General features: G+C 40.5%; 2 protein-coding genes across 2 annotated transcripts; one reads left to right on the forward strand and one right to left on the reverse strand.

Moving 5' to 3' along the window:
• Positions 1 to 331: 331 nt before the first annotated feature.
• Positions 332 to 17,486, reverse strand: ATP5PB (ATP synthase peripheral stalk-membrane subunit b). Its single transcript, XM_082650138.1, has 7 exons — positions 17,341 to 17,486; positions 17,028 to 17,064; positions 13,228 to 13,373; positions 10,331 to 10,494; positions 9,817 to 9,942; positions 4,842 to 5,021; positions 332 to 3,778 (listed from the first exon to the last, which is right to left on the reverse strand). The coding sequence occupies exons 1-7, from the start codon at positions 17,378 to 17,380 to the stop codon at positions 3,701 to 3,703; spliced, it is 771 nt and encodes a 256-aa protein (XP_082506264.1). The 5' UTR covers positions 17,381 to 17,486; the 3' UTR covers positions 332 to 3,700.
• A 70-nt stretch (positions 17,487 to 17,556) lies between these two features.
• Positions 17,557 to 25,765, forward strand: WDR77 (WD repeat domain 77). The gene is made up of 10 exons (XM_082650127.1): positions 17,557 to 17,862; positions 18,124 to 18,309; positions 19,095 to 19,236; positions 19,515 to 19,564; positions 21,955 to 22,025; positions 22,162 to 22,216; positions 22,680 to 22,751; positions 23,353 to 23,461; positions 24,010 to 24,078; positions 24,664 to 25,765. The coding sequence occupies exons 1-10, from the start codon at positions 17,748 to 17,750 to the stop codon at positions 24,821 to 24,823; spliced, it is 1,029 nt and encodes a 342-aa protein (XP_082506253.1). The 5' UTR covers positions 17,557 to 17,747; the 3' UTR covers positions 24,824 to 25,765.
• The last annotated feature ends 1,508 nt before the right edge of the window (positions 25,766 to 27,273 follow it).

Raw genomic sequence — 27,273 nt, forward strand, 5'->3', positions numbered from 1 at the left:
CTCTCTCTCAGTTCTTGATCTGATGATTTCTCATGATCTCTTGGTGCTTTAACATTTTTTAATTTTTATTGGAGTATAGATGATTCCCAATGTTGTTAGTTTCTGCTGTACAGCAAAGTGAATCAGTTATACATATACATATGTCTCCTCTTTTTTAGATTCTATTCCCATATAGGTCATTATGGAGAAGTGAGTAGAGTTCCCTGTGCCATACAGTATGTTCTTATTATCTATTTTATTTTATTCTATTTTTTTTGGGGGGGGGAAGATAATCTTTTTAGTAGACTGTGCTGAAACAATTGGGAATTCATATGAAAAACAAAAAAAGTCTTAAACTCTTTATTTCACACCATCTACAAATTATGTAACATATCCTTACCTGTGGGAGCTAAAATTACAAAACTTCTAGGTTAGGCAGAGATTTTTAAATTTTTAATGGAGTATAGTTGATTTACAGTGTTTTTAGCTTCAAGTGTACAGCAGTGAATCAGTTATACATATACATATAGCCACTCGTTTTAGGTTCTTTTCTCATATAGGCCATTACAAAGTATTGAGTAGAGTTCCCCATGCTACATAGTAGGTTCTTATTAGTTATCTATTTTATATATAGTAGTGTGTGTATGTCAATCCCAACCTCCCAATTTATCCCCCCCTCTCCCCCACACTTTCCCCCTGGGTAACCATAAGTTTGTTTTCTGCATCTGTGACTCTATTTCTGTTTTGTAAATAGGTTCATTTGTACCATTTTTTTAGATTCCACATATAAGCGATATCATATGATATTTGTCTTTGTCTGACTTATTTCACTCAGTATGACAATCTCTAGGGCCATCCGGTGCTTTAATATTTTTAAGATAGGTTTTATATTTCACCAGATGCGAAAAATTTCTTCAGTAGGAGAGTTGGTCTGAATTACCTAGTCTACCATTACTGGAAGCAAATGTTACAGCATTTTGCATCTTAATTGCATTTAACCTCAGCAACAAAGTTGCAGGAATCTGAATCTTAATTTTCTTACTCCAACAAACAGAACATTTACTTTTAAGCCAGGTACGTTTTATAATCTTAATAAAGAATAGAAAGTCTTTAGAATAAATCTTACAAAAAAAGGTACAGGACCTTAACAGAGAACATTAAAAATTTTAATGAAAAACACTATGACCCAATAAATGGAAGCATAATCCCTAATTTAATTACTTCCCCTGGTGTCATTTATAATGTCCCTCTATCTCCTGCATTTCCTGGAAACTGGAATTTACATCTTAAGTCCTGAGAGATTCAGGTTAAATACGTCTGGCTAGATTACATCACAGGTGATACTGTCTACTTCGTATTTCAGCAGATCAGGAAAGATATCTGGTTATTCCACCATGAATGATGCTAAGAATAGCCAGTGAATTAGTTAACTGACCACTTGATGGAATGATCTTCAGATTCTTATTAGTTATCATGGATTAGAAATTATTTTTACGGTCATTACAAAATTTATGACAAAAGAACCCAACATTTCCCTTTTATCATTGACAAATGTAATCCATTTCTTTTGCTAATACGAAAATACTTCAAATCAATTGAACTTTTTCATACCATACATTTAAAATATAACTGTGATACTCTTGAGACTGCACAACCAATTACCATGCAGCCAATTTGTACATACCAAACCACATCCACCACATAGAAATGAATTTCTGGTATTCTGAAGGTAAAGATTTGGGGCTGTAGTCTGGCGTTTCCCCTCTAGGAAACCTGCTCAGCTTATTACCTCCTTTTCATTCCTGACTGGCTTCACTTTGGGTTGTGATACCATGCTCCTTGGGCACAGGTAAGCAAACTCCTCCAGCACATCCTTGTCCAAAAGGAGCAGCATATGCTCTACAGCTGGCTGCAACAGTAAAGTCCAGGTGTCAGAGCATCGTGTTGGCTATCCATACAAACATGTTGTAATTGTTGCTGTGAGTACAGGATGTCATTCATCTGGCTCCCTGGTTCTGGGGACTATGGGGCACACTGTCAGTCTCTGCTTGGATCTGACAGCCTTATGAGGAGACCCAGATGAAACTGTTCTCATTATGAAGTGACTGGCCAGAGGACTTTGACAGCCTCATGCCTAGCCTAGCTGCCTTTGCGAATGCAAAGAAGCAACTTTGTGGCTTATACATACTGGTGCTAATCTGTTAACTCACCAATTGTAGCTGGGCCTATAACTTCCCAACCCTTCTCTGGGTCATCCTTCAGCTTCTCTAACCTTTGGACCAGGTGTGTGAGGAAAGGCTTGGGGTTTTGCAGGACAATCATACCATGAAGATCTGAGGTAATAAAAACTGACAAGGGTTTCAGTCCGTGCTTGTTATTTCCACTTGTTCCTACCCGCTCCCATCTCACATCCACCTTCCCTTCTTAAATGCCTGCTCCATGCACGTCAAGCTCCTTCATCAGAAACAAAGATTAAGAGCTTACAGAGATGGCTTAACCAGCTCCCGTGACAGCATAAAGTCAAATCCCTTACCTATAAACATATATCCTAGTAGCTCTGCTTCTCTGACTGAATGCTGACTGATACAGCTATGTACAAGGAAACTGCTGAGGTTATTGAGACTACCTAAAATGGTGCTTGTCATTACACTCTCAAAACACCTAAAATCTGTACTGTATCACATATTCTTACTGCCTTTCCAGTAGATATTTAACTCCCTGAGGTAGGAACTTTTTATCTGTATGACCAGTGCAGGATTGTGCTTAGCACGGCAATTCTTTGTTTAATGAATAATTTGGAACACCTCTGCTGACCGTATCAAAATCTCCTTTAAGTAACATCTTAATAATGATTATCAGTCTCATTTCTATATAAGATGAATACATTAGCCATCAATAAACAAATAAATACTGACTTAAATGATTGTTATATAATTAAAACCTTAGGAAGTCAATGAATATGGCAATTATCCATATGGTACGTATTTTCAAATATTTCCTATTATGTAAGTTATCCATCTGTTTACAAGTAAATCCTTATACAAGTATGGGAGAATTAAATATAGACAAACCAATGGAAGGGCAGAATCTTCTAACTATCTGCTGGATTCTTCAGAGTGATTTTATGACACATTGAGTCCATAATATTTTCTGTTGACATACTACTAAAATGAAAATAAAGTCAATGATATAATTTGATATACAAGATTTCCTTTAGTTATTTTAAGAATACTGAAGTTTTAAATTCTCCATAACCTGTCAGCAAGAAATAGCTTACCACTAAGTCTTATAAACAATATTATCAGCTCAATGACATCTTTAATTTTACCCGTATAATAAATGTTGAAATAACATTTCAGAAAATTATGCATCTTGAAAAACTTTGTTTCAACCGTCACTTTATTGTAAGATGGCTGAATTAATTCAAATTTAAACTCTAACTTGACAATTTTTAGTCAGGTACCAAACTTTATTCAAAGCAAACTGCTTATTCAAAAGTGATCATGGAACAACTCAAAATGCAGAGCAAGAAGGATGAGAGAAACATCCTCCTGGCCAATAGATTGTTTTAATTCTCTCATTACATGAAACTCAAACTTTTCATTTTTAGGAAAGGGAAACTAACTTCAGTATAGAGCAATACAGAAAGATTTTGTCACATAGACTAGTTTCCATTTAGTCAGTCAACTGTTTCTAGCTGTCTCAATTGGGACAGATGCATTTACAGAACTGGCTGTGCTTGAGCCTTCTTTGCAAGCAGCTTTAGATCTGCAATGCACTTGGCAATTGTCTCCTTCTCCTGTGATAAGGAAAGAGAAAGCTGGTTAGAACCTTTCAAATCATGGAAGGGTATAAACACTGTAATTCTAAAGGATACCTCCTATAAGAGGTTCCTCGGAATCTCAAGATGGATTACTGGCTTAATATGATAGACTAAAAAAATTATTTAATTATTTAACATGGGGGAGATGCAAAATTTATTTTAAGCAAATGGAGGGAATTTAAAGTCCCCTGGCTCATAGCTTTCATCAGTGAAACCTGTTTAGAGGTTGAAGCTAGATACTCCTGTAACCATGTGCCACTGATGTTAGGTTTTACAGCTAACAGCTGCTTAAAAAAGACCAACCTAACAAACATTAGTAATAGAGAAATGTTAAGAAAGAATAAAAATAACTTTTAGTCTCTTTTGTATACTTTTGTCTTTTCAAGTTTCTTAAATAAGTATATAACTTTTATGTAAAAGACAGTTTATTTTAAAAAACCCAAGGCATTAAATGTTGACAGACCCTGTTTTTCTAGTCCTGCATGGTTATGCAGAAAATGATCAGAAATGCCTAAGTATACTATAAATCTAGGAAAGAAGAAATAAAGTCAAAAGTAAATAAAGAACATAAAATTTAAAAAGGAAATCACATTTAGGTAAAAAATAGAAAACATTTCTGTTCAAGACCAATGAATTAAGTGGCTGGGAAGAGGAAATGGCATGGAATGGAAATCATGGAATTATTCAGAAAATGGAAGAGGCTCAGAAGAAGACTTGTCCAGCCTCTGTTTTACAGAGAAATGAAATATGTTGCTTAATATTTCCCAAATGTTGGAACTTGAACATACGTCTGTTCAACGAGTGTTCTCAACCATCTTTCCACTCCTCTTGATCCATGAGGTGAGAGACTCTTTGGAAGCCAAACTTTGAGGAGGGAGGCAACCTACCAAGGCAGTTGTACAGCATCTTCTAGGTTACCACTAACCAGAAAAGTGAACCAGGACCACCCCAATGTCTCTAGGCTAAAGACTCCTTACCAGCTATTTTTATCCTGTCAGAGATATCAATACAACTCCAGAAGCTTCAAAACATCATGTACCTGCTGCGCAGAGATGCTCTGTACCACGTTCTTCTCCACCCAGTTTATCATGTGCTCTTGTTCCTTCTGACGTGTCATATTCTGCACAGAGATGTGATAGTCCAGGCGATTCTTTACCTCCTTGTATACTCTATGCAGTCGTTCCCGGTAAGCAACTTCCAAAGCCATGGCAATGTTATTCTGAAGAAAATTAAGAAGTGATGAAAACTGTTTGCACAGTTAAAGGATCACTTCCATTCTGAGGATTCTGCCCATTAGAATACCCATCATTACCTGTATTTTATGCAAAATTCATTTGTTTAATGTGAATAGGTAACACATGCATGTGGTAGAAAAATTCTAACAGCATATAGTAAAAATATATTTAAAAGTATATGCAGTAAAAAATAAGTCTCCTCCAGCCCCTCCATAGGCTACCTACCATCTTCCTCTATTTCTTGTATTCTCTCCCAGAAATATTTAATAAACAAAACATAGGTATATGTACACACACAAACATCACTTTTACTGATTATGACACAAAGACCCACCTTAATTTTAAAAGTTACATTGGATTCTACTATTTTGGTGTCTCATAATCCATAATTTATTTAAGCTCTATTAATAGATTAGGTTGCTTCTAATTCTTTAACAAATAATGCTGCTGCGTATATTGTATGTGTCTTTGCACTTATGTGTGAATACTTGCTGGGTCAAATAATAGCTAATAACTGTTGAGTACCTACTATGTTCTAAACACTGTGTGTCAATTCAATTAAATCTTAAAATCACACCATGGGATAGTTACTATTATTATACTCATTTTACAGTGAGGAAGAAACAGAGGCAGATGCTAAGGAATTTGTCCAAGGTTATAAAGCAAATGAACTGTGAAGCCAAGACCTGACTACAAGGAGTCAGGCTACAAAGCCCAGGCTCTTAAAGATCCATTGTAACTTATGATTAACACTGTCCAATTCCACAGAAAAGTTGTACTGCTTCATACTCTCACCAGCAACACAAATGCTTGTTACTCTAAACCCTGGCCAATGGTGTTTATAAAACGTTTTACTCTCGACTATTCTGATAAGCAGAAAAAATATCAATTTTAATTGTCATTCTCTAAGGAGAAAATTTACATATTTAGAAGCCATTTATATTTACTTACATCTTTATAAATTGTGCATGTCCTACACCTAGTTTTCTACTGGGATGTTGGTCTATCCTAAGGTAACTACCCTTTTGTGTCATATGGAATGCATGTGTTCTTCCTAGTTTGTCTCTTAACTTTGTTTATGGTAACTTCTACATGTAAAACTTAAATTTTTAATGAGATCAACTTAATTTTTTCTCTTATAGTTCCTGGATTTTTAAAAATTGAAGCATAACTGACATACAATATTACATTAATTTCAGGCATACAAACACAATGATTCGGTATTTGTATATATTGTGAAATGATCACCACAATGGGTCTAGTTAACATACGTCACCACACAAGTTTCTGCATTTTGTTGTCTTTATTAGAAAGGCTTTGCCATTCCAAGGGTATTGTATTGTTTTTCATGTTCTCTTTTTCTACTTTTATGGTTTCATTTCTTATCTAAAGATCTTTAATTCATCTTAAATTTGTTTTGGTATAAGGCAAAAAGTAGGAAAACAACTCTGTACCTACAAAGATACCCGTCTGTCTTTCCCCTCTAAGATGAAAATGCCACCGATCTAAACTACCTTATGAGTTTAGGTCTATCTCTAGACCCTCTCTCAAGTGCTGTGCCAATCTGACTTTCTATTCATGTAGTGTGCCAAGCTATTTATTTAAAGTTCCTTTACAATTTTGAGCTTTAATATTTGGTAGGACTGTTCACTACTTCTCTTTTTCAGAATACTCCTGAATATTTTTTTACTTTTTCTAGTAATAATCAATTTGTTCAAGTCCCAACACCCCCTACTCCTAGTCTATTAGTATTTTCTTTCTAGGAATGTGTAAAATTTAGAGATTAAAGTAGGGAGAATTTGATATCCTTATATTATTGAGTCTAGGTTCTCAGAACCTTATACCTCACAAGCATTTCACATTTTTTAAAGTAAAAAGACTCTATTTCTAGTTAAGTTACTCCTAGGTATCTCTTCCTAAATGGTTTACCTTTTTCTCTTATATTTTCTAACTGATATTTATATACAGAAGGCTACTGATTTTGTTTATTAGATATTAATTTTGTACCCAAATACCTTACTGAATTTGCTTATGGTTTTAAGAGTTACGTTGATTCTCTCAGCTTTCTGAGGTATATCATCAGGTAATCTGTACGTAAGGATAACTTTATGTTTTCTAATTTTTATACTTCTTATTTCTTTCTCTTCTCTAGTATCAGCTACTACTGCCAGAATAACATTGAATTAGTAATGGTGACAGGTATATTGTCATCTTCTAGTCTGTAATGAGAATGCTTATAGGTCTGCCTGTTTTATATAAAGGCTTCAGATATTAATCTCAAGTAGACCCTTAATACTTCTAGGTACTTTTTTTTTTTTTTTTAGTCCATTCACTCTCCTGTTCTTCTTTCTCCTGAAATCTCTAGTATATCTCCTTGACTACTTTCCTTTTCAACAAATGACCTACCTTCCTATTTCACTGAGAAAACGGAAACAAAGAACTTCACAAACTTCTACCACCATATAAACCAATCTACCTGGACCCATACTCACATACTTTGCCTTCCTTTAACTATGGCTGAACTGTCTCTGCTCTTGAAGCCAACCCTTCCACCTGTGTATTCTGAACTCTCTGGCCTACTGAAGGACATGGCTCCAGCAAATTCCTCCCTACTCCCACCCCTTTCTTGCATCAATTTTTCTCTCTCTACTAACTTCTATCAGATGCTAACATGTAGTTATACTTTCCATCTTTTAAAAAATCTCTCTTGATTACTACATCCTACCTTCTGAGCTACTGAGTCATTTCTTTGCCCAATACAGTAAAACTCCTTCACAATTTTGACAGTGATCTATACTCAGACTCCAATTTCTTTTCTTCCATTTTTTTTTTCCTTCAACTTACTCAAATAGCCCTTACCAAGGTCACCAACCTCCATGTTGCTAAATCCTATGCCAAATTCTTAGACCCTTACTACTTGACCATAAGTAGGGCAACTACAAATTAAAATAATCCTTGTTTCCTCCAGTTATTTTCCTTCATGTTCCAGTCTTACAGCTGTGCCTCTTGTAAGCTCATGATTCCCTCATCTCCAGTCTGGAATTCTTCCCAGTGACTCCAGACTCATATGTCTAATGGTCTACCTAACAACTCTATTTGGCTAACTCACTGGCATTTCGAACCAATGCATACAAGACTGAAGGCTACTTTCAACAAGGCAATCAGAGTCGCCCTTCAAAACACGAGCAAGATCATATCACTCCTCTGCCTAAAAGATTCAATGACTTTCTCTCTCATTCTGAGTACAAGTCAAAGTTCTCATAGAAGCCTATAAGACTTTACATGACCTAGCCCTTGGCCACTCCCTGCCTTGCTTCCTTTTACCTTCCTCCTCACTCATTCCACTTCAGCTACAGTGGTTTCCTTACTTTTCCTTGTCTATACCAAGCAAGCTTCCAGGATTAGGGCCCTTGCAATTGTTCTTCCCTCTGCCTGGAATACTATTTCCTCAGAAATCCACACAGCCTGAACCATCACTTTGACAGGTCTCTATTCAAATTATCACATTAGAAGCCTTTCTAGCCTGCCCAATAAAAACAGTAACTCCCTCCTTCTAAAATCCCTTTTCCTTTAACATAAGTTCATTATTCTACATGTACTTCATACCAGTTGACATTCACATCTGCTTAATTATTTTTCTCCTGTTCTTCTCTCAACCCCTGGCTAGGAGAGAGACCCCAGGAAGGCAGACTTTGTTTTGCTCTCTGCTGTATTCCCAGCACCTTGCCTTGACCAGTGTTCACATATAAAATATACCTATTAAATATTTCATAAATAAATAAAAATTTTAATGACTATCATTTGAATCTTATAAAAAAGCTACATCTTCAAAAGCCAGATTTTGTTTGTGCATACATAGTTTCTATGAGGCAGGAAGCATTTAGATTGTAACCTAAATCTGCACGGAAAGATATTTTAAAAATTTCCGAGGATTTCAAACATTTATGTGCTTAAGAATCTCTCAGGATCCTATTTAAAAAAAAATACAAACTCTTGGATAGCTCCTAACAGAGGTTCTAATCTCACAGGTCTTGGAATGGGTCCAAAAATTTGCATCAAAGATGACTGGTGCACACGGTACCGAGACTACACTAGGAAATACTGGCCCAAACCCTTAATATTTCAGATACTTATTTTACCTTAGCACCTAATTTTTCATTTCATAGGTGTTTCTATACATAAAATTTCAATATAAGCTCATCTCACTTTAAATATCAGGCATAAAGTACTGGGCTCAAAGTAATTAACAACAAAATGCTTGAACACGTTCCTAAAGTTGTTTTAGAAACTAAATATTTTAGAATCTAATTATGCTTTGATCATAGTAAAAAGCTCTCCGGCCATCTGAATCTGCTTTGTGAATCTGGAATGTAAGGTATCAGATTTTCTTATAGCAAGTATGTTAAGTAAGACTTTCTTATAGTGAGCATGTATGAAATGCACAGCATGTATTTCACCTACTGTATTTTACAGTGAATGCCATTTTTTAATCTGCTATAACTTAATGAATTATTTTCCCTCTGTGTGGACTCAAAATGTGTCCTTTTATACTTTTTACTCTTTCTAGTTTTAGAGTAATAATTCTAGTTATTTTTCTACTGGATAGGTCCACTGTATAGTTAATAGCTGTAACTGCTATTTAGACCCCCACCCAAATATTCTCTTTTCTAAACAAAATATGCTCAACTTATCCAACTATTCCTCATAAGATTCTAATTTTTTGTGTTAAATGCACACAAATGAGTAACTTCACTTGCCTTAGAAAGTTCTGAAACCTACCCTCTGGACATCAAAAAGGTAATGGCGCTTTTGAACCAGTGCCTGATGTGACTTCTCCAGATCAATTGCATCTTGGATTTGTCTGATGGAAGCCTGTTTCACTTCTTCCAGTTCGGCAATTTTTTGCTGCAATTATGATATTGACAACAAAGATCAGTGAAAGTACCAAGGGTAATAAAAAAGTTTCATTTTATGCTTCCTCAAAGTCATACCCCTCATTTGTGAAAACACCCACACATAGGGAGAACTATACAAATCCTTGAAAAGAGTTGCCAAAAATAGCTATGCAGTATCTTGTTGAATGAACAAAACTATGGAAAAGCTGGAGAAAGTTTGGTAGATTTTTAAAACTTGATCTCAAGTTAGTAATAACATTAACACTTATAACCGAAATCATTATAATTAGATTCATTTCTATATGCTCTGCCCCTATCATTCGTACCAAAAACATCACTTGATGGCTTTGACACGACTACTACGGTCTAAAATGGGAAATAAGGTTTATGGTTCTTACCTCATTGAGTTTATCAGCAAATTCACCAATAGAGGCACCATATTTTTTAATTACATAGATAAGCACCCCTATTGCTGAAATGGCAGAGAAGGTCTCTGCAGTTATCACATATATTTCTTTGGAGAGTAAATATAAGATAAGCCCAGTTCCAAGCACGTAGGGTCCTAAAAGAAGAAAAAGTTATTTTATGATGGATATGCTATGTCTAAAGGGGGAAGACAGAGATACTTCCGTACTTAATTAGTTGAAGGCAAAGTTAATAATGATTTTAAATAATCAGATTCAAAGATGGAACACTAGATGAGAACCAATATGGTAGGGTTGCAAGAACAAGGATCTGGACCCATGGAAATCTGACTCTGCAACTTATAAAACACTGAGCAATATAGATGATCTCTGAGCTTAGTTTCCTTAACTGTAATATGGGAATAGTACCTTCCTCATAGGGTTGATGAAATTGAGAAATAATGTATATTAAGTATCTGGTACAATTGCTCAACAAACAGGAAGTATTTTATAAAGATGTCAGGTTACTTCCAGAAGTAATTTGTGCAGCAAAATATACTATTTATTGAGTGGGGACATTGGTCAGAATAAAATTTATCCACTCTTGCCTATTTACTGAATAGGAACCTGACACTGGAAATAAGCAAACAAAACAGATACAACTATGAAGCATGTATGTAAAAGAACTAAATAACAGGATTCTCAACTCCTGTAGTGTCTTATTATAATGCTTCAAATATAGCCATCTTTTTCTTTAACCAGGCCATGAATTCTGAAAGGACACAAACCATAAGGTACATTTCTTTAGGATTTTCCTCTATGCCTCATTAGATGCTAGGTAAGGTCAAAGCAGGTCTTTGGGGAAGCAGTTTACAATGTTTTTGAGCAATACAGGTACCAAAGGATGTTAGGATGTACTATGAGAATAAAAGGGTTACATTCTCAAATATATTTTACCCAGTTTCCCATACAAAGTTTCAACAGTTTTTTTTTAAAAAATTTGCCTTCAATGTATAAATTTTAAATGTGAATTGATAAGAAAGGCCTATCATATGTAGCATTTTTATCAGCTATGGAGGTCTGAGGAAATTAATGTTTCCTGCAATTTTAGTTACAGAAATGCTACCTTAGGCCACTCCCTGGAGAGATTAAAAAAAAAAAAAACTTTGGTTTTCAATGTTTCATGGTCATAGCAATATTTGGGAACAGCAAGAGAGGCAGTGCATGTAGTAGAAAGAACACTAAACTTAACTGTAGAACCTGTGTTTAAGTCCAACTCAGTCACTAAAGAGAGAATAAATCTCAGCAAATTCTTTGTTTTCTAGTTCTGAGTAATAAAAATGTCTTCATAGGGCTTCCTGGTGGCACAGTGGTTGAGAATCCACCTGCCAACGCAGGGGACACTGGTTCGAGCCCTGGTCCGGGAAGATCCCACATGCCGTGGAACAACTAAGCCCGTGCGCCACAACTACTGAGCCTGTGTGCCTCGAGCCCATGCTCTGCCAGCAAGAGAAGCCACCACAGTGAGAAGCCGGCGCACCGCAACAAGGAGTAGCCCCCACTCACCACAACTAGAGAAAGCCTGCAAGCAGTAATGAAGACCCAACGCAGCCAAAAATAAATAAATAAATTTATTAAAAAAAAGAAAGTCTCAGGCTTCCCTGGTGGCGCAGTGGTTGAGAGTCCGCCTGCCGATGCAGGGAACATGGGTTCGTGCCCTGGTCTGGGAAGATCCCACATGCCGTGGAGCGGCTGGGCCCGTGAGCCATGGCCGCTAAGCCTGCGTGTCCGTAGCCTGTGCTCCGCAACGGGAGAGGCCACAACAGTGAGAGGCCCGCGTACAGTAAAAAAAAAAAAAAAAAAGGAAAGTCTTCATAGAACTGTTGTATGGATTAAATAAAGTGAAAGCATATAGTATTATAAAAATGTAAGGTTTCAGTACAGTTTATGCCTTTTTATTTATTTATTTTAAATAAAATTATTTATTTATTTATTTGGCTGCGTTGGGTCTTCGTTGCTATGTGCGGGCTTTCTCTAGTTGCGGCACGCAGGCTTCTCACTGCGGTGGCTTCTGTTGTTGTGGAGCAGGGCTCTAGGTGTGCAGGCTTCAGAGCACAGGCTCAGTAGTTGTGGCACACGGGTTTAGTTGCTCTGTGGCATGTGGGATCTTCCCGGACTAGGGCTTGAACCTGTGTCCCCTGCATTGGCAGGCGGATTCTTAACGACTGCGGCACCAGGGAAGTCCCTATGCCTTTTTAAAAGGAAAAAAAAAACCCTGATTAATATGGCCCAGCTCCTTTTCCGTAATTATACATACAACACAGAGTCTCTATTGCCTTACCTGGCTTTATTTTAATCCACAGCTCTTTCTATCATTACCTGAAAATGTATTATACAGTTACTCAATTTTGGTTTTTTTGGCCGCTCTGTGCGGCTTGCAGGATCTTAGTTCCTTGACCAGGGGTGGAAGCCAGGCCCCTGCAGTGAAAGCACCGAGTCCTAACCACTGGACCGCCAGGGAATTCCCAGTTACTCATTTCCTTATTGTCTATCCTACAAAAGAATGTATGTTTCATGATGGCAGGCACTTTAGTTCACCACTGTATGCTGAGAACAGTGCCTAGCATACAGCAGGCAGTCAATAAATTTGGTGTAACAAGAAATGGAGACAATGTTATAAAATCAAGTTAAAATCCCAAACAAATTTATTCCAAAGACAAGTTAAAGCAACCATATCAATTCTTACATTGAATCACTTCCACACTTTACTTTAAAAACAACTGACTTGATTTTTCTGGTACACGTGGAAGAGGTTAAGAGACCACTAAAACGCTAGATTAACATAAACCATACCATCTAAACATACTATCAAACATTGGGCAAATGCTCACCTGTTACACCAGTTTTAGGATAAAGGAACTGGAAAAATTCCTCAGGGATCAGCCCAAAACGAACTTTTCCTCCATATTCAGGAAGAGGTGGTACAGGGGCAAGACTTGGCTGCCCTTTGTGAAAGATCCTTGTTGCCTGCAATACCCTACAGGTAGGAATTACACAAATTTAAAGCCTATTCTTTAAAGAGAACACAATGTATGAACAACTGTAGAAAAGAACAAATAGGGATGAGGATTGAGGCTGTTTCCCACTGTCTTAATGGGAACAGAACAGACCAAGAACAGGAAGGTTAGGGTCCCATAATTAGCTGTGTGATAAGGGGAAACAACTTACTTAAAGCTGTATGTAACCTTCTACCCAATACTAGAATCCCTTCTGTTAAGTCTCACGGGTCATCTGTCTAGCACTTTATATGTCTATTACTAGCAATGAATTACGTAAGAACATAGACTCTGCAGCGAGACTATCTGGGTTCAAATTTTAATTTATGCTTTTGTAGTCTCTGATTTCTCTAAAGTAAAGTAGGAACAAAGAATATGACCTTAGAGGGTTGCTGTGAGGATTAACTGAGTTAATAAATGTAAAGTATATAGAATAGTGCTTGGCATATGGTAAAGTTTTATGTAAGCGGTTAGCTATTACATGTCCACTGTGCTGTGAGCTCCCTGATGGCAAGAACTTTGACCTTTCTGAATATTCTCTGTATTGGGGTGCTAAATAACCACTAAGTGAAACATGCTTTTTCAGTGTTGGATAGCTCTAACTATGATCATCCTTTGAATTGAACTGCTACATACATCCTTGAAACCTCTATCCATTGGTTCTAATATTATTCTTCTATGTAAGTTAACACTCATGTATCTGGGTTAAACATCTCAGTTCCTTCACTGACTGTCCACAAGCAGCAAACTGGTTTTGTTTACAAAAATGAAGTATACAGAACTGAACATAATACTGAACTGAAATACAGCTTGACTAATTCATTCATCCTACAAATATCAATACATATTGAGAACTTGCTATTGCCATCACTGGGCTTGAACCACTGTACTATTATCATGGATCTGCGAACTATTTTTATCTTTAAAGTAGCCTAAGATTGTATCTGTAGCAGTTACAGCATACTGGTACATAGGATTCTGATGAAATAAAATCCTCTAGCCTTTTCATATCTGCTGTCGAGCTAAATCCCCTTCAAATTCTAAGTATGTTTTTGTCCCTCACCTCCCCCCTCTCTTATCTCCTTGCAATGTAAGAGTTTACATTATTTCATTGATTATTGTTCACTGCCTGTCTTTTGAATATTATTTCTGCTTCCCAATGTACTGAGTTGCCTCACCAACTTTTGAAATCTGAGAATCATGCTCAAGATTCTTTCATTTTAATCAGGGTTTCTAAACCTCAGCACTATTGACATTTTGAACTACTGACAACTCTTTGTTGTGGAAGGCGGTTCTGTGCACTTAGAGTAATTAGGAGGATCCCTGTGGCCTTTGTACACCAGATGCCAGTAGCATCCCCCCTCCTACCCAGTGGTGACAACCAAAAATGTCTCCAGACATTGCCAAAAGTCCCTTGGAGGGCAAAACTGCCCCAGGTTGAGAACCACTGACTTAAATCATAGCACTAAAGAACTTGCTTTAGGGGAACACAAATCCTCTCCCTATCTGGCTGTCTCACTTCAAGCCCTCATCTACTCCTGCCTGAACAAGTAAGTAACCCAAAATCTGTTCTCTTGGCTCTTCCTCAAATACCCCTTGAACCTAGCCCCCTCCCTCCTGCTTTGAAAGTTTTTAAAATGCAAATTTGACTTTAAAACTCTTCAACAGGCTCTCTTCTGCCCACAGAAAAGAAACTACTTAATACAGCATACGTGATTCAGCACCTGTCAAATTTTATATCCTCATCTTCCTTCATTCTCCTACTCTCCAGCCATATGGAACTTACAGCTTTCAAAAACCAAAAAAAAAAACAAAAAAAAAAAAACCCTCATGCTGCTCCTTCTGCCTGGTATACCTTTCACTTAATGACTGCCAAGACCAACCAGCCTTCAGAACATCTTGAGTATATCCTTTATAAAGGCCTTCCAATCTTGGGTTGACAATTACTCACTCAACAAAACATTTACTGACTTTCTGCTTATATTAGGCACCGGGAGTATAACTAAGCAGACAAAGTCCCAGCCTCTGACATTCTAGTGGGGGTTTGGGAAGTGTGAGTGTATAGGTCCATACACAATTTCAGACAGTTGTAAGTGCCATGAAGAAAAACAGGTGAAGGAAGGGGCTAAGGAGCAATGGAGTGAGGGAAAGGCTTTTTTGGTAGATCAGATGACATTTGAGCCAATGACCTGGGGAAAAGAGAGAAGAGCAAGTACAAAGATCCTGAGGCAACAATAAGCTTGGCAGTTTTCAGAGGAATAGGAAGAAGGCCAGTAAGGCTAGAGAATGAGCTTAAAAGAGAATGTAAGAAGGTAAATCAAGAGGTAGGATGGGGTCAACTCATGTTGAACTTTCTGTGTTAAGGTAAGTTTGGATTTGATTTCAAGTGGGATGGGCAGCTCTAGAGGGTTCTGCAGGGGAAGGGTGGGGGGACTGACAGAATCTCTGTGGCTATTGTGAGGATGGCCTGTAATGGGACAAGAATATAGATTCAAGGAGACGAGTTAGGAGACAACTGAAATAGCCTAGGTGAAACGTGATGGTGGTTCACACTCCAGTAGCAGTAGTAGTGGAAGAAGTGGTCAGAGTCTGGATATCATCTGGAGAAAGAGCCTTACTAATGCATTAGACACGAAATGTGAAAGAGAAATCAAGGATGTTCCTTGCATTTTGTATATGTATTTATTATCTATATTACAATTATTTACTTGTCTATATGGAATCTTTCTTCTCCGAGAAGTTGGAAGCAGCCAATTATAGCCTCACTTTATTGCTTATACAAAAATTACAGATAAACCAAAGCCACTTTTTCAAGCTACAGGATTGTTATCAAATTTTTCAAGATTTAGGACTAAATCTGGAAGTAAAAAGAGAAATCCCAAAGAAAACTGACGTTTTATGAAATATCAGTAACACCTTCTAATATTTACTAAGCACATACTATGTACCAAGCACTGTTTTTAGGGTTCCCAGGAATTAATTCCCTTAATTTTCACAATCCATAATGTACTATTCTATTTTGCAGAAGGGGAAATTAAGGTCCCACAGTAAGGTCCCACTTGTAAGTGGAGGAGCCCGGTGTACCCTCTTTCAGCTGTGGAATCCTCACTGTAAACTACCACTTTATAGCTGCCTCCTCTGGTAGACTGTGCCTGAGGTCCACGAAGGCAGGTACTTAACCTTACTCATTTTTTTATGTTCGGTTACGTGCGTGGCAAGATAAATATCTACTGAAACGACGAATAATTTCTCTGACCTGACAGTAAAAGTTGGAATCTGGGAGGCAGATTAAAAGCAATATGCTTCACTGTTTTAGTTAACAAAACTTGTCCTAGGGTATGCAATCTAGTAACCCCGACTAGAGATGCCGCAGCTGTGCCTAGCTGAAGGTCACAAGAGAGAGGGGCGGGGCTTAGGGGACACCAAAACCAGTTTCTAGTTTAGTTAGAACACATTAAGTGACACAACGGTGCTCCAGGCAGTAACAGGAGCACACATGTTTGAATGAGACTTGAAGCGTTTCAAAATAACCTAAAGAAAGGTAATTACCGGCCCAAAGCTAAGAACAGATTACCCAGAAGTGAAATAGGTGATAAAACACGGACAAAAGGGAGTATTACACCCCTTACACTTACCCTGGACCGAGGAGGGCTGCGTTCTTCAGAGAGGGAGCTAGAAATACACAAGGCACAGGTTAGCAACGTCACCGTGAAATCTGGTTTGCCCCTTCCTCGGTCCCCGCGGAGCCCAATCACTAAGGCCATGCGTCCCCCATTCCTATCCCCCGAGACCCCACACTCTCCTTCTGAGCGGCACTAATCAACTCTCCACGCAGGCCCAAATCCCGCCGCGCCTTTCATCCCCTTTCCTCCCACCCGCTCCAAGTAACCCTAGACGCGCTGGTTTGCAATCACTCTGCTAGCCTGGACTAGGGTCTGTACCTCTCACCTGCTGCGGTGGCGGCAGAAAGTACCACCCGGGACAACATTGTCAGATAGCGTCCACACAACAGTCTTTGCGCCCCAGTGACCGCTACAGGAGACTCTGTCAGGGGCAGAAACAAGATGGTCGCTCACAAGTCTCGCGAGAAGAGAACATCGTGCCCTTTTCATCAACTTCCGGTCTTTTTTTTTTTTTTTTTTTGGAATAAGAAGCACAGGGCACTGAGAGCTCGCGGCAAGAGGTTGCTCGCTGGAAACGGGAATGGAATCGTAGAAGCAATTCTCGCGAGATGTAGCGAGGCTGTAGCCTGGCCAGAGGGGCGGAGGCCTATATCGGGGCCACGTGGTGGCTCGCGGAGCTGAGTCTCCGACGGGCGTCCAGTTTGGGTCTAGGTTGGAGTTGGAATCGTGGAGATGCGGAAGGAAACCCCGCCCCCGCTAGTGCCCCCGGAGGCCCGGGAGTGGAACCTTCCCCCTAATGCACCAGCCTGTATGGAGCGGCAATTGGAGGCTGCGCGGTACCGGTCGGGTGAGCCTAGGTCCTGGGTCTGGGAGTTCCCTCACCCCACCCCGAATGCCCTTTCCCGGGACTAAACCTTCCAGCCTTCCCCCAGCCCCCCGCTTACCCCGCATGCCATCCTCACCCCTGCCTCGCGTCGCTGAGCTCAGTCCCCAGCCGTGCTCGGCGTTCCTGGGCTCCGATCCAGACCCGGCCAGCTGGCTGCTGGGCGGTCACCAGGGAGATTAGCCCTTCCACTCCTCACGCGCTGACAACTTGTATCTCCCTTAGATGGGGCGCTTCTGCTCGGGGCTTCTAGCCTGAGTGGCCGCTGCTGGGCTGGCTCCCTCTGGCTTTTCAAGGACCCTTGTGCCGCCCCCAACGAAGGTTTCTGCTCCGCTGGAGTCCAGACGGAGGCCGGAGTGGCTGACCTCACTTGGGTAGGGGACAGAGGTATCCTAGTGGCTTCCGATTCAGGTGAGTCACTTTCTCCTCAACCTTACAGGTGGGATGGAGGCCATGGGTATAGGTCGGGCTGTGCTCAATTTTTAAAATCCCATACTCAGTGCTTGGGGGAGCTTGAGGGTGTTGGTCCCGAAGGAGAGTAACTGTGTAGGTAGGAAATACCTTCCCCAAGATTCTAAATTGTTTGGTGGAAATTCCTAGTATAATCCATAACAAAATTAAGAAATTAATTGGAACTATTTTTCTTCTCTGTATCCACCCAACCCCAAACCAAGGATAATCTTGATCTTAAAGATGATGCCGAGGCCAATCTGTGCTCTTTCCATTTCTTCCCATTTTATTCTTAAATGCCTTTATTCTGCTTTCTTTGCCTTGAATGTCAGTCTCAGCAATGGAGGCTTTGACATTAAAAAAAAAAGAAATCAGAATATGGACGTTGGCAGGCATTGCATGGAAGGATAAGTGTGGGACATTAAAGATTGAGCCTCTCTGGCGATTGAGCTTGAACACTCTATATTCAGGGCAGCTGTCTGATGATTTTCTATACTTAGTCACTGTACAACATATTTTTATGTTATTCAACATATTTTTATGACTCTAAGACATTTATTCAAATTGTTCAACAAATACTTTAGTGTCCAAATAACTGGGAATATTTAACCATACGGCCTGTGTGCTACTCAGATCATTGGGGAGATTTCCTCCTTGTCTCCTGAGAGCTTAGAATCCTAGAAGCGAATTTCTGTCTTGGCATAATCCAAGCTTGTTTCCCTCACCCTACTCCCCACCCCCAACAGGTGCTGTTGAATTGTGGGAGCTGGATGAGAATGAGACACTAATTGTCAGCAAGTTCTGCAAGTATGAGCACGATGACATCGTGTCTACAGTCAGTGTCCTAAGCTCTGGCATGCAAGCTGTCAGTGGTAGCAAAGACTTCTGGTGGGTCCCTCCTCTCATCGCTCCTGTTTCTGGGCCTCCTTTGGGTGTCTTTAGCATCATATTAGCCTCATTAAATTATGTTTTGGGCTCATTATAAGAACCCAGTGACTAATTATGACATGCCTATAAGGTTTTCTTAGAGATTTTTGCAATCCATGGTAAAAGTAGGCTGTACCAGAAGTCCAGTAGGCAAAGACATAGGGCGTTCTTATTTGAACACACGTTTTTATGTAGGTAGTGTAGGTCAAATTAAGTCTCTGTTTCCTTTTGCTTCTTAGCATCAAAGTTTGGGACCTTGCTCAGCAGATGATTCTGAACTCATACCGAGGTGAGTGCATGTTCTTTCCTTTTCAGTCCTGGCCTTGGCTGTTTTGTTTTTATTCTCCCCTTTGGGCTCTTTGAACTTTGCTTGCATGTTAGTGATATCAATTCTTTGCTCTCCTGCCTGGTAGTATATTTCTTCCAAAACTACGGTCAGGCTTCAATGTCGATTCTAGCCCTTTTCATAATTTCCCTATATATTTTTTTTTATTGACAGCCTCACCACCTTCTTGGTCACCTGAGGCTGAAAATCCCAGTCCTCTTCCACTCCTCCTGTTTCCCACTATCAGTTGGTCCCCAAGTTCTTTGGAGTCTTTTTCCATTTCGTCAGTGACCTTCCATTCCATTTCTTATGCTCCCATTTACTTTCAGGCTTTATCTTATTACAGACGGTGGCACTCATCTCATTGTTCTACCTGTAATCTTTAGTCTTTCATTGGTTTCTTGTGGCTTGCAGGTTAAAATCTCATGTTCATGTCCTGGCATTCAAGCCTTTTTCCTGTCACTCCTTCAAGCATACCATGCTATCTAAACCCAATCACAGTAGATCTTTGGCATTCTCCAAGTATAAACCCTGATACTTGTGAATCTTGAACTTTTGAATATTCACCTCTATAAAATCTCATTTTTTTGGTGAGAACCATCACTTTCTATTAATGTTCCTTTTTCTGCTCACTTTCATTAGCAGCACTAGCAGTTGACTTTATTTTGGGAGCCATTCCTCATGAAGATACCAAATCTTAATGAAGATAATGTATAGAGCGTTAATGTGTGTGTGGCTAAGAGATGTAGATATGGGTGATCACTGGTTCCCCCAGTGACTAAGTGCCTTTCTCTGCCAGTTCTAACTTCAAAGTGCGTGATTCAGATATGAGCGAAGCAAAATCATAAACTCATATATCTCCTGGAGCTTCATGGTCACTTGCAGATAGTTAGACAATAATGTTAAAATGTCAGTGCTCAAAGTCTACTGTACTTGCCTTTTGTTTCCTAGACTTACGATGTGTTTTTCTGGTCAATGCTAAATAACTATTTTTCAGCACTTGTTCCTTTCAGCCTTTTTAATTAGTTCTTTGTGTTTATTCTTATTCCCCCCACTGATTCCAAATTCCTTGAGGGCAGAGGAACCACATATTTTTTTTTCATCTTTTGTACTCCCCCATGGTGTTTGTCCCAAAGCTTTGCTTTTCTCAAGTGAGCAATACGTTCCTTTTCCTCGTGTTGGCTTTCCATGGATTCTATGGAAGGTAGTTTGAGCCCACACTTCTGTCTCAGGGCAGAGCCACATTCAGACTATCTCAGAAAGTCTGGTTAAATCACTTTGGAGAAGGTGGTTTCCACAGCCTGTAATTAACATTTAGCGGAGACCTTTAACATTTTTAGCATGTAGCCCTAAAAGAATTTTGAAAAAGTGTACCCTCTCACACATTTTAAAATTAGTATCTAATTTAAATTTAACTAGTTGCAAAGAAAGTTATATCTGGCCATGTCATTTATTGTACACTTTTATAATATATGTTTGTCAAAATTTTGGATTTGCAGATTAAGCTCATTTAATTTATGTAAAACATCTACCAAATAACCTAACTGCCAAAAACCATATGCACTGTTAAGCCAGTTGGCCAAGTGGGACTTAACTTTCAGTCAGAAAAAGTCTGACTTCATTTTTAAATTCAGATAAGCTATGTACGTCCTTATGACAACCACCTGTCATATGTTTCAAAATTCTCATTATTAAAGAGAAGAGATCAGTCACAGAACCACACTTGTGTTTGTGGTGTGGCTGAGAAAGGCCAGCCTCCTTCACAGAATTTTACACAAGTGCTCTTTCTTTGTCTCAGGAAAAGCCCCTTTTGTTTTATGCCTTAGGTTTTTATACTCCTGAGCATCATGGTAAGGTTTGGGGTGGGTGAGAGGTGTGTATTTCTTCTACACATGGGAGAAGGGTGACTGTGAGAGTAGAGGTCAGCACTGCTGGCAGGTTATAGGCAGCTTCTCAGTTCAATATGGAAGAAGAACATTAGAGAAATTCCCTTAAAACTCGCAGTGTCCAGAACTCCCTCAGAAGTCTTTGTATGCTACCTGGAGGCAAGTGTGCTACTGCTATTCTAGGATGTCTTTACTGTAAATTCCTCTCCTGTTCTTATTCAGCATTTAATTTATCTTTCATGTCTTTCATGATTCATTTTTCTCCAGGCCTTTTGAGTTTTTATAATGATATCAACATTTCCTCTTAGGTTTCATCTAATCCAAAAATCTCACAGAATTTGTTAATTTGCATCATGAGACTAGGCCTATTTCTCACACCCTCCCTCCTACCCCTTCATAGTGTCTGGGCTGCTTGATAGTAATGCCTGCATCTTCTCTGTCTTATTTCTTGTTCTGTCTCCTTTACAGCTCACTCTGGGCAGGTCACCTGTGTTGCTGCCTCTCCCCACAAGGATTCTGTGTTTCTTTCATGTGGTGAGGTGAGATATAATCTCTTTTTCCCTTCCCACATCCTAACCGCACTCAGACCCTTTAGACCTAAGTCTAGCGTGGAGGGCTTCTGGCCAGCAGCTGCTTCTTTGGATTGTGAAGCCCTTTTTCTGTTCCTTCTTTTAGGACAGTAGGATTTTACTGTGGGATACCCGCTGTCCCAAGCCAGCATCACAGATGGGTGAGTGTGAGATCCAGTGGTGGGAGAGTGATACTAGGAACCCACCTGGAAGAGGCTTTCCTTGGCCAGAGTCAGAGGCAAAGCTGCCAGATGCCCAGTCACTGACACAAATGACACAATTGCTTTCTTTCCCACTGAGGCACATTGTGTGCAGTGGGTCCCAAGAGGAAGGGCTAGTTACTGGGTGGGTCACTTACATTTCCTGGATGGGCGAACAAAGGGGTCAGAGCTGTTATCTTCACGCTTTGTTTTGAAACTTGCCCGTGACTCACGTCTGGAAAGGGCAGGAGGCTGATGGGTAGATGTAGGTTGTGAGGGTCAAGGATGAGGACAGGACTGCCTTAGCAGGGCTTGGGACACTGAATAAAGGTGCTCCTGGGATTTCGAGTGACTTCACCTGGGAAGCTTTGGCTCAGAGCTGGGCTCGGAGTCTCGTTCCAGACCCCTCTTCCTCCCTTTGCAGGCTGCAGTGCCTCTGGCTACCTTCCCGCCTCCCTGGCTTGGCATCCTCAGCAGAGTGAAGTCTTTGTCTTTGGTAAGGCAGCATGTCGAACTGTGTGTTGACTCTGGGGAGGGGAGTTTGAGTGAGAGAGCTGACCCCATAACTCGAGACTCTGGCTGCTCAGTCTCATCAGCACACCTGGGCGCAAGGTGAATTATATTAATGGGGGTGTAGGGAGGTGGGATGATCCAAAAGTGGTTTTAGTTTAGCTTTGGAGAACATGGTGATTTTTGCCCTCGTAGATTTGATTCCTGACTCTTTGCTGTGGCTCTTGTATTCATGGCTAGAAGTCAGTGGACCGCAAAGCAAGTGGATTGCTACATGGGGAATATGGTTGTATAGTACGGACAGTTGCATTAACACGGTGATATGGCTGTGTGTGTGGTGACATAGTTTATGATAACAATTATGTCATCCATTAATTTAATTTCCAGAACCCCCAAATGACTAGTTATTCCTACTTTACCAAAGAGGAAGCTGATGCTCAGTTTCTCCCCTTGCTCTGTAATGTTTCTCTGTAATGCTTAGGGTGGTTAACTTGTTCAGGATGGAGGACCTAGCATTCAAATCCAGATCTGGCTGAGTCCACAGCCCATGCTCGTAACCTCTGTGAGGTACTCCCTCTTTCCTTCAGGTGATGAGAATGGGACTGTCTCCCTTGTGGACACCAAGAGTGGAAGCTGTGCCCTCAGCTCAGCTGTGCACTCCCAGTGTGTCACTGGGCTGGTGTTCTCCCCGCACAGGTACTGTTCTTTGTCATCAAGGGCCTGGTGGGTATGAATAGGAAGAATGAGGGGGGATGCTTGTGTTGACGTAGCATTAGCTGATTGGTAGCTCCTTAAAGCAGGCACTGTTGTAGCTGAGGTTTTGGAATGTGAAAGATCTCTTTAAGACTGTAGTCCATTTTGGGGGTTGTATGGTCTCTGACTGCAAATGGCTAAAATATGGTCTTGTTCCTGCTCGACACCCAAAATGATTAATACTGTGGGCTTGTAGGGCTGTGTGGTTGGAAAACCTGTGTTTCTGAATCATCACTGAAGCTACAGGGAGGGACTAGATGGGATGGTTAGTTGCCAGGATGGCTGTCAACCCTGACTTTGCTCCATTTTCCTCATCTTTCCTTGGAACTTGGAACTTGTACCTAGACTTGAGTGGTAGCCAGGCCTTAACCCAAAGTGGGGATCAAGCCACCTTCTCTGATCATTTTAGGTGGGCTTTGGGGACTGCCCAGTCAGGTTTTGTCTTGAGAACCATGGGCTTTATGTTTCCCAACCTCCTCCTTGTCTCCTAGTGCTCCCTTCCTGGCCTCTGTCAGTGAAGACTGCTCCTTTGCTGTGCTGGACTCAGGCCTTTCTGAGGTGTAAGTGTGCCGTGGAGCCCTGTGATCAGGAATCAGGGAGGGGAGCAACACGTGGCTGGGTCCTTTTTCTCTTTGGAAAACTGGGTTGCCTCTTTCAAGGAGACTTGGTGATGGAAGCAGGCCGACTGCTGACTGTCTCCCTGTTCTGGGGGCTGACTCACAACCAGCTCTGTCCCTGGTAGAGGAGGAATGTGGTGGTGGGTGTGATTTCTGAGCCTGGCATTCCGACTGACTCCCAGAAAGAGACGGTCTACCCTTTTCACACAAAGAACCTCATGTAGGAAATGCAACCTGCTATAGGGTGAAAGGCACCAGACAGAAGATCTGATTGTACTTCCTTCTTTGCCATGAGATGCTGTCTGATACTGGCTCAGATCACCACCCTTGGTCTAGCTATCATTTCTTCTATGAATATAGGGTCCTAGACTGGATGATGAAGTCTTCTGTGGGTAGCTACACCACTATGCTGGTGACTAGGCCATATATATGGCGAGGTGTGCCCTGGGTGTGTTGGGTCTCTTCTTTCCATTTCTGCTTTTTCCTCTGTCTCTTACTATGCCCACACTTTTCTTTGTTCTCTTGTAGGTTTAGAAGCCGAGCCCACAGAGACTTTGTGAGAGATGCTACTTGGTCCCCGCTCAATCACTCCCTTCTTACCACGGTGGGCTGGGACCATCAGGTCATCCACCATATCGTGCCCACAGAACCTCTCCCAGAGCCTGGACCTAAGAGTGTTGCTGAGTAGATTGGATTTCAGACAAAAAGCAAATCCCCAATGAGTATCCACTCCCTTTGCCCCTTCCCTCTCAGTTGGTGAGACAACACAGGAGCCTTTTACAGTATGTTGGTACACCAGATCTGTGCAGTTAATAGGCATTGTCTCTCAGCCTGGGGTAGGCTGGATTCTGGGGTCCTGTAGCCAGGGAAGAAAAACTTCCTTGAACATGGATCTGAGTGTGTATGTGGGTAAATAGTTTTTGTTGATGGGAGGAATAAAAAATCCATCCCGCTTCTTTCCCAAGGCCCAATTCCCATTCCCCCCCGCCCCGCACCTGCCCCAAAGTTAACAAAAGATTTTATGCTTCCCACGTAGCTTTGCATGAGGAATTTGGGCCATGTCTGGTTGAGGTATGGGATGTGGGCATCCCTGGATTCTTGGAAGCAGCTCATAGAGATAGGAGCAATTTTATTTTTTTATGGAGCTTAAATTCACCTTTGTCATGGGCAGTGCTTCCATTCACATCCAGCCCAGCTGACCTTGAGGAAGAGCCAGGACACTCACCACAGTTTTGCGCATCCCTTGTTATTAAACTGAGCCAGAAGTCCAATTTCTGGCTTAATAAGAAGTTTGGCTGGTACCTGTGTAATGCCCCCACCCCACCCCCGACCCCCATGGAGTTGTGTATATGAGAGATGAGTGTATTTCTGTCATAGATGCCATAGAAGAGTTTCAGGATGGAGAGCTTAAAGGCATTTCAATTAAAAACTGACACAGACTTGCATAGGAATGTCTGCCACTTTCCCACCTGAAAACAGTCTGGGGCCTGACCTTTTTTGCCTCTGGGCCCCTGTTTCTGGATATAGGAAGCCTAAATGCTATTTTGGGGGACTCTGAAAATTTGGAATTCAGCATCAGAGAAAGAATCGGAAGTACTGGTCAGTGAAATAAAAAGTTGATTCATTGTTGGCTTGTCTTGTGAAGCGTGTATGTCATGTGCCGTTAGACCTGCTACTTATGTGAGTCATCAGGGTATCTCTTATAGCCTGTTACTTTTTTGTGTGCTTCCCCAGCCCCCCAGAGTAGCTAGTTGGAACTTAAGGTAAATATTTGGTTACTTGGTTGGTGGCTACTGCCACTTAGAAGTTATGGATCAATTACTGATTGTATTGAAACTAAATTAAATCAATTATGTCCTTTGTGTTTTGCAAGTTTCGTTTAGCTAAAATATGAAACGGGCAGTTTCATGGGCAAAGTATTTGTAAGTAAAGCTTCTGTGTTTCACCCTTGCTGAGCGTGAGCTCTGTTCTCACAATTACCCTGGAGTAAAAACATGGGAATTTGTTGTCATATGATCTAACTGTCGGGTTTGGGGGGAGATGGAATTGAAGCCCTCACTGTTCATAAGTGTAACTTCTTGGGAGGTAATAGGATGTGTTGGTAGAAACATTTAAGTTCTTCCCAGCGGTAAAAGCTTAAAATTTGTGATCACTTAGAGAAAGTGAGGTAGAGGGTGAGGTGGGTAGGAATTAAATTTTCATGGACATATTCCTCATGGACTGAAGAGTGGTAGAGAGAAAAGTCAGTGAAAGAGGTAAGAGTCCAAGGAAATGAATATAATGTGTGAAGGTGGTTAAAATGACATCAGCGAAGGAAAACCTAGAGTTTGAAGAACTATGTTACTTAATGTAAAAAATATTAGTTTAGATTCAGATAGATCTGTGCTGATGCAAGCAATTCACATCTATTCATGATCATCACCAAGACATTTGCAAATGTAATCGAAATCACAGTAGGAATGACCCTCACAATTGTGATTGAATGTGTCTATAACAGAAAAAAAAAGATGGTTCAGAATAGAAGGTGACCTCAAAATAATCAGAAATGTAGTATCACATGCAGTGCTGTTTACTAGGCCATTGACTTGGGAGTAGTTTCAGTAGAGTGAGCACAGATTTGCTGACCACAGGTGGAAATGGGCTCATTTTGTTTTCTTTGTTTAAAACCATACAAGCGTATATTTTGCATTTAATTTCACTGGTTCAAATATCCAATTGCTGGAGTAAGTCCATTTTCCTATCCTTATTCTTACTGTGAAGTCCACTAACCTGACCGACTATATTCCACCTCTGATTTCTGGTGCTCAGAGCAACAAACACTGAGGTTGGCTCAAGTACTGTTTCAGGTAGCTCCAGACATCAGGCTGGTTCTCCAAGATCTGTCCTGCCCTACAGGACGGTAGGAGGCTGGTCAATTACCAGCTCTATAGGCATTAACTGCTGATCCACAGTCGCATTGAGGCAGCAAAATCACCCAAGCTCTGACTGCTCTGGACTCCCAGCCATGTTTCCTCTGGGCAGCATTATAGAAAGGGCAGGAGATTGGGACGGTGGGTGTGGGAGGGTCCCTGTAGTTTATTTATTTGTTTTTTTTGCGGTACGCGGGCCTCTCACTGTCGTGGCCTCTCCCGTTGCGGA

The sequence above is a fragment of the Grampus griseus genome (genome assembly GCF_964374135.1).
Source record: "Grampus griseus genome assembly, chromosome: 1".
Taxonomy (NCBI): Eukaryota; Metazoa; Chordata; class Mammalia; order Artiodactyla; family Delphinidae; genus Grampus; species Grampus griseus.

What these genes read in the sequence shown, in the direction of transcription:
- ATP5PB (XM_082650138.1), bottom strand. Translation starts at nt 17,380, where the DNA reads ATGTTGTCCCGGGTGGTACTTTCTGCCGCCACCGCAGCAG. An exon ending in GCAGCCCTCCTCGGTCCAGG is followed by an intron (nt 13,374 to 17,027) that starts GTAAGTGTAAGG and finishes TCCTACCTGTAG; the next exon opens with GGTATTGCAGGCAACAAGGA. An exon ending in AGAGCATCTCTGCGCAGCAG is followed by an intron (nt 3,779 to 4,841) that starts GTACATGATGTT and finishes TCCTTATCACAG; the next exon opens with GAGAAGGAGACAATTGCCAA.
- WDR77 (XM_082650127.1), top strand. Translation starts at nt 17,748, where the DNA reads ATGCGGAAGGAAACCCCGCCCCCGCTAGTGCCCCCGGAGGCCCGGGAG. An exon ending in TGTTTCTTTCATGTGGTGAG is followed by an intron (nt 22,026 to 22,161) that starts GTGAGATATAAT and finishes TCCTTCTTTTAG; the next exon opens with GACAGTAGGATTTTACTGTG. An exon ending in CAAGCCAGCATCACAGATGG is followed by an intron (nt 22,217 to 22,679) that starts GTGAGTGTGAGA and finishes CTCCCTTTGCAG; the next exon opens with GCTGCAGTGCCTCTGGCTAC.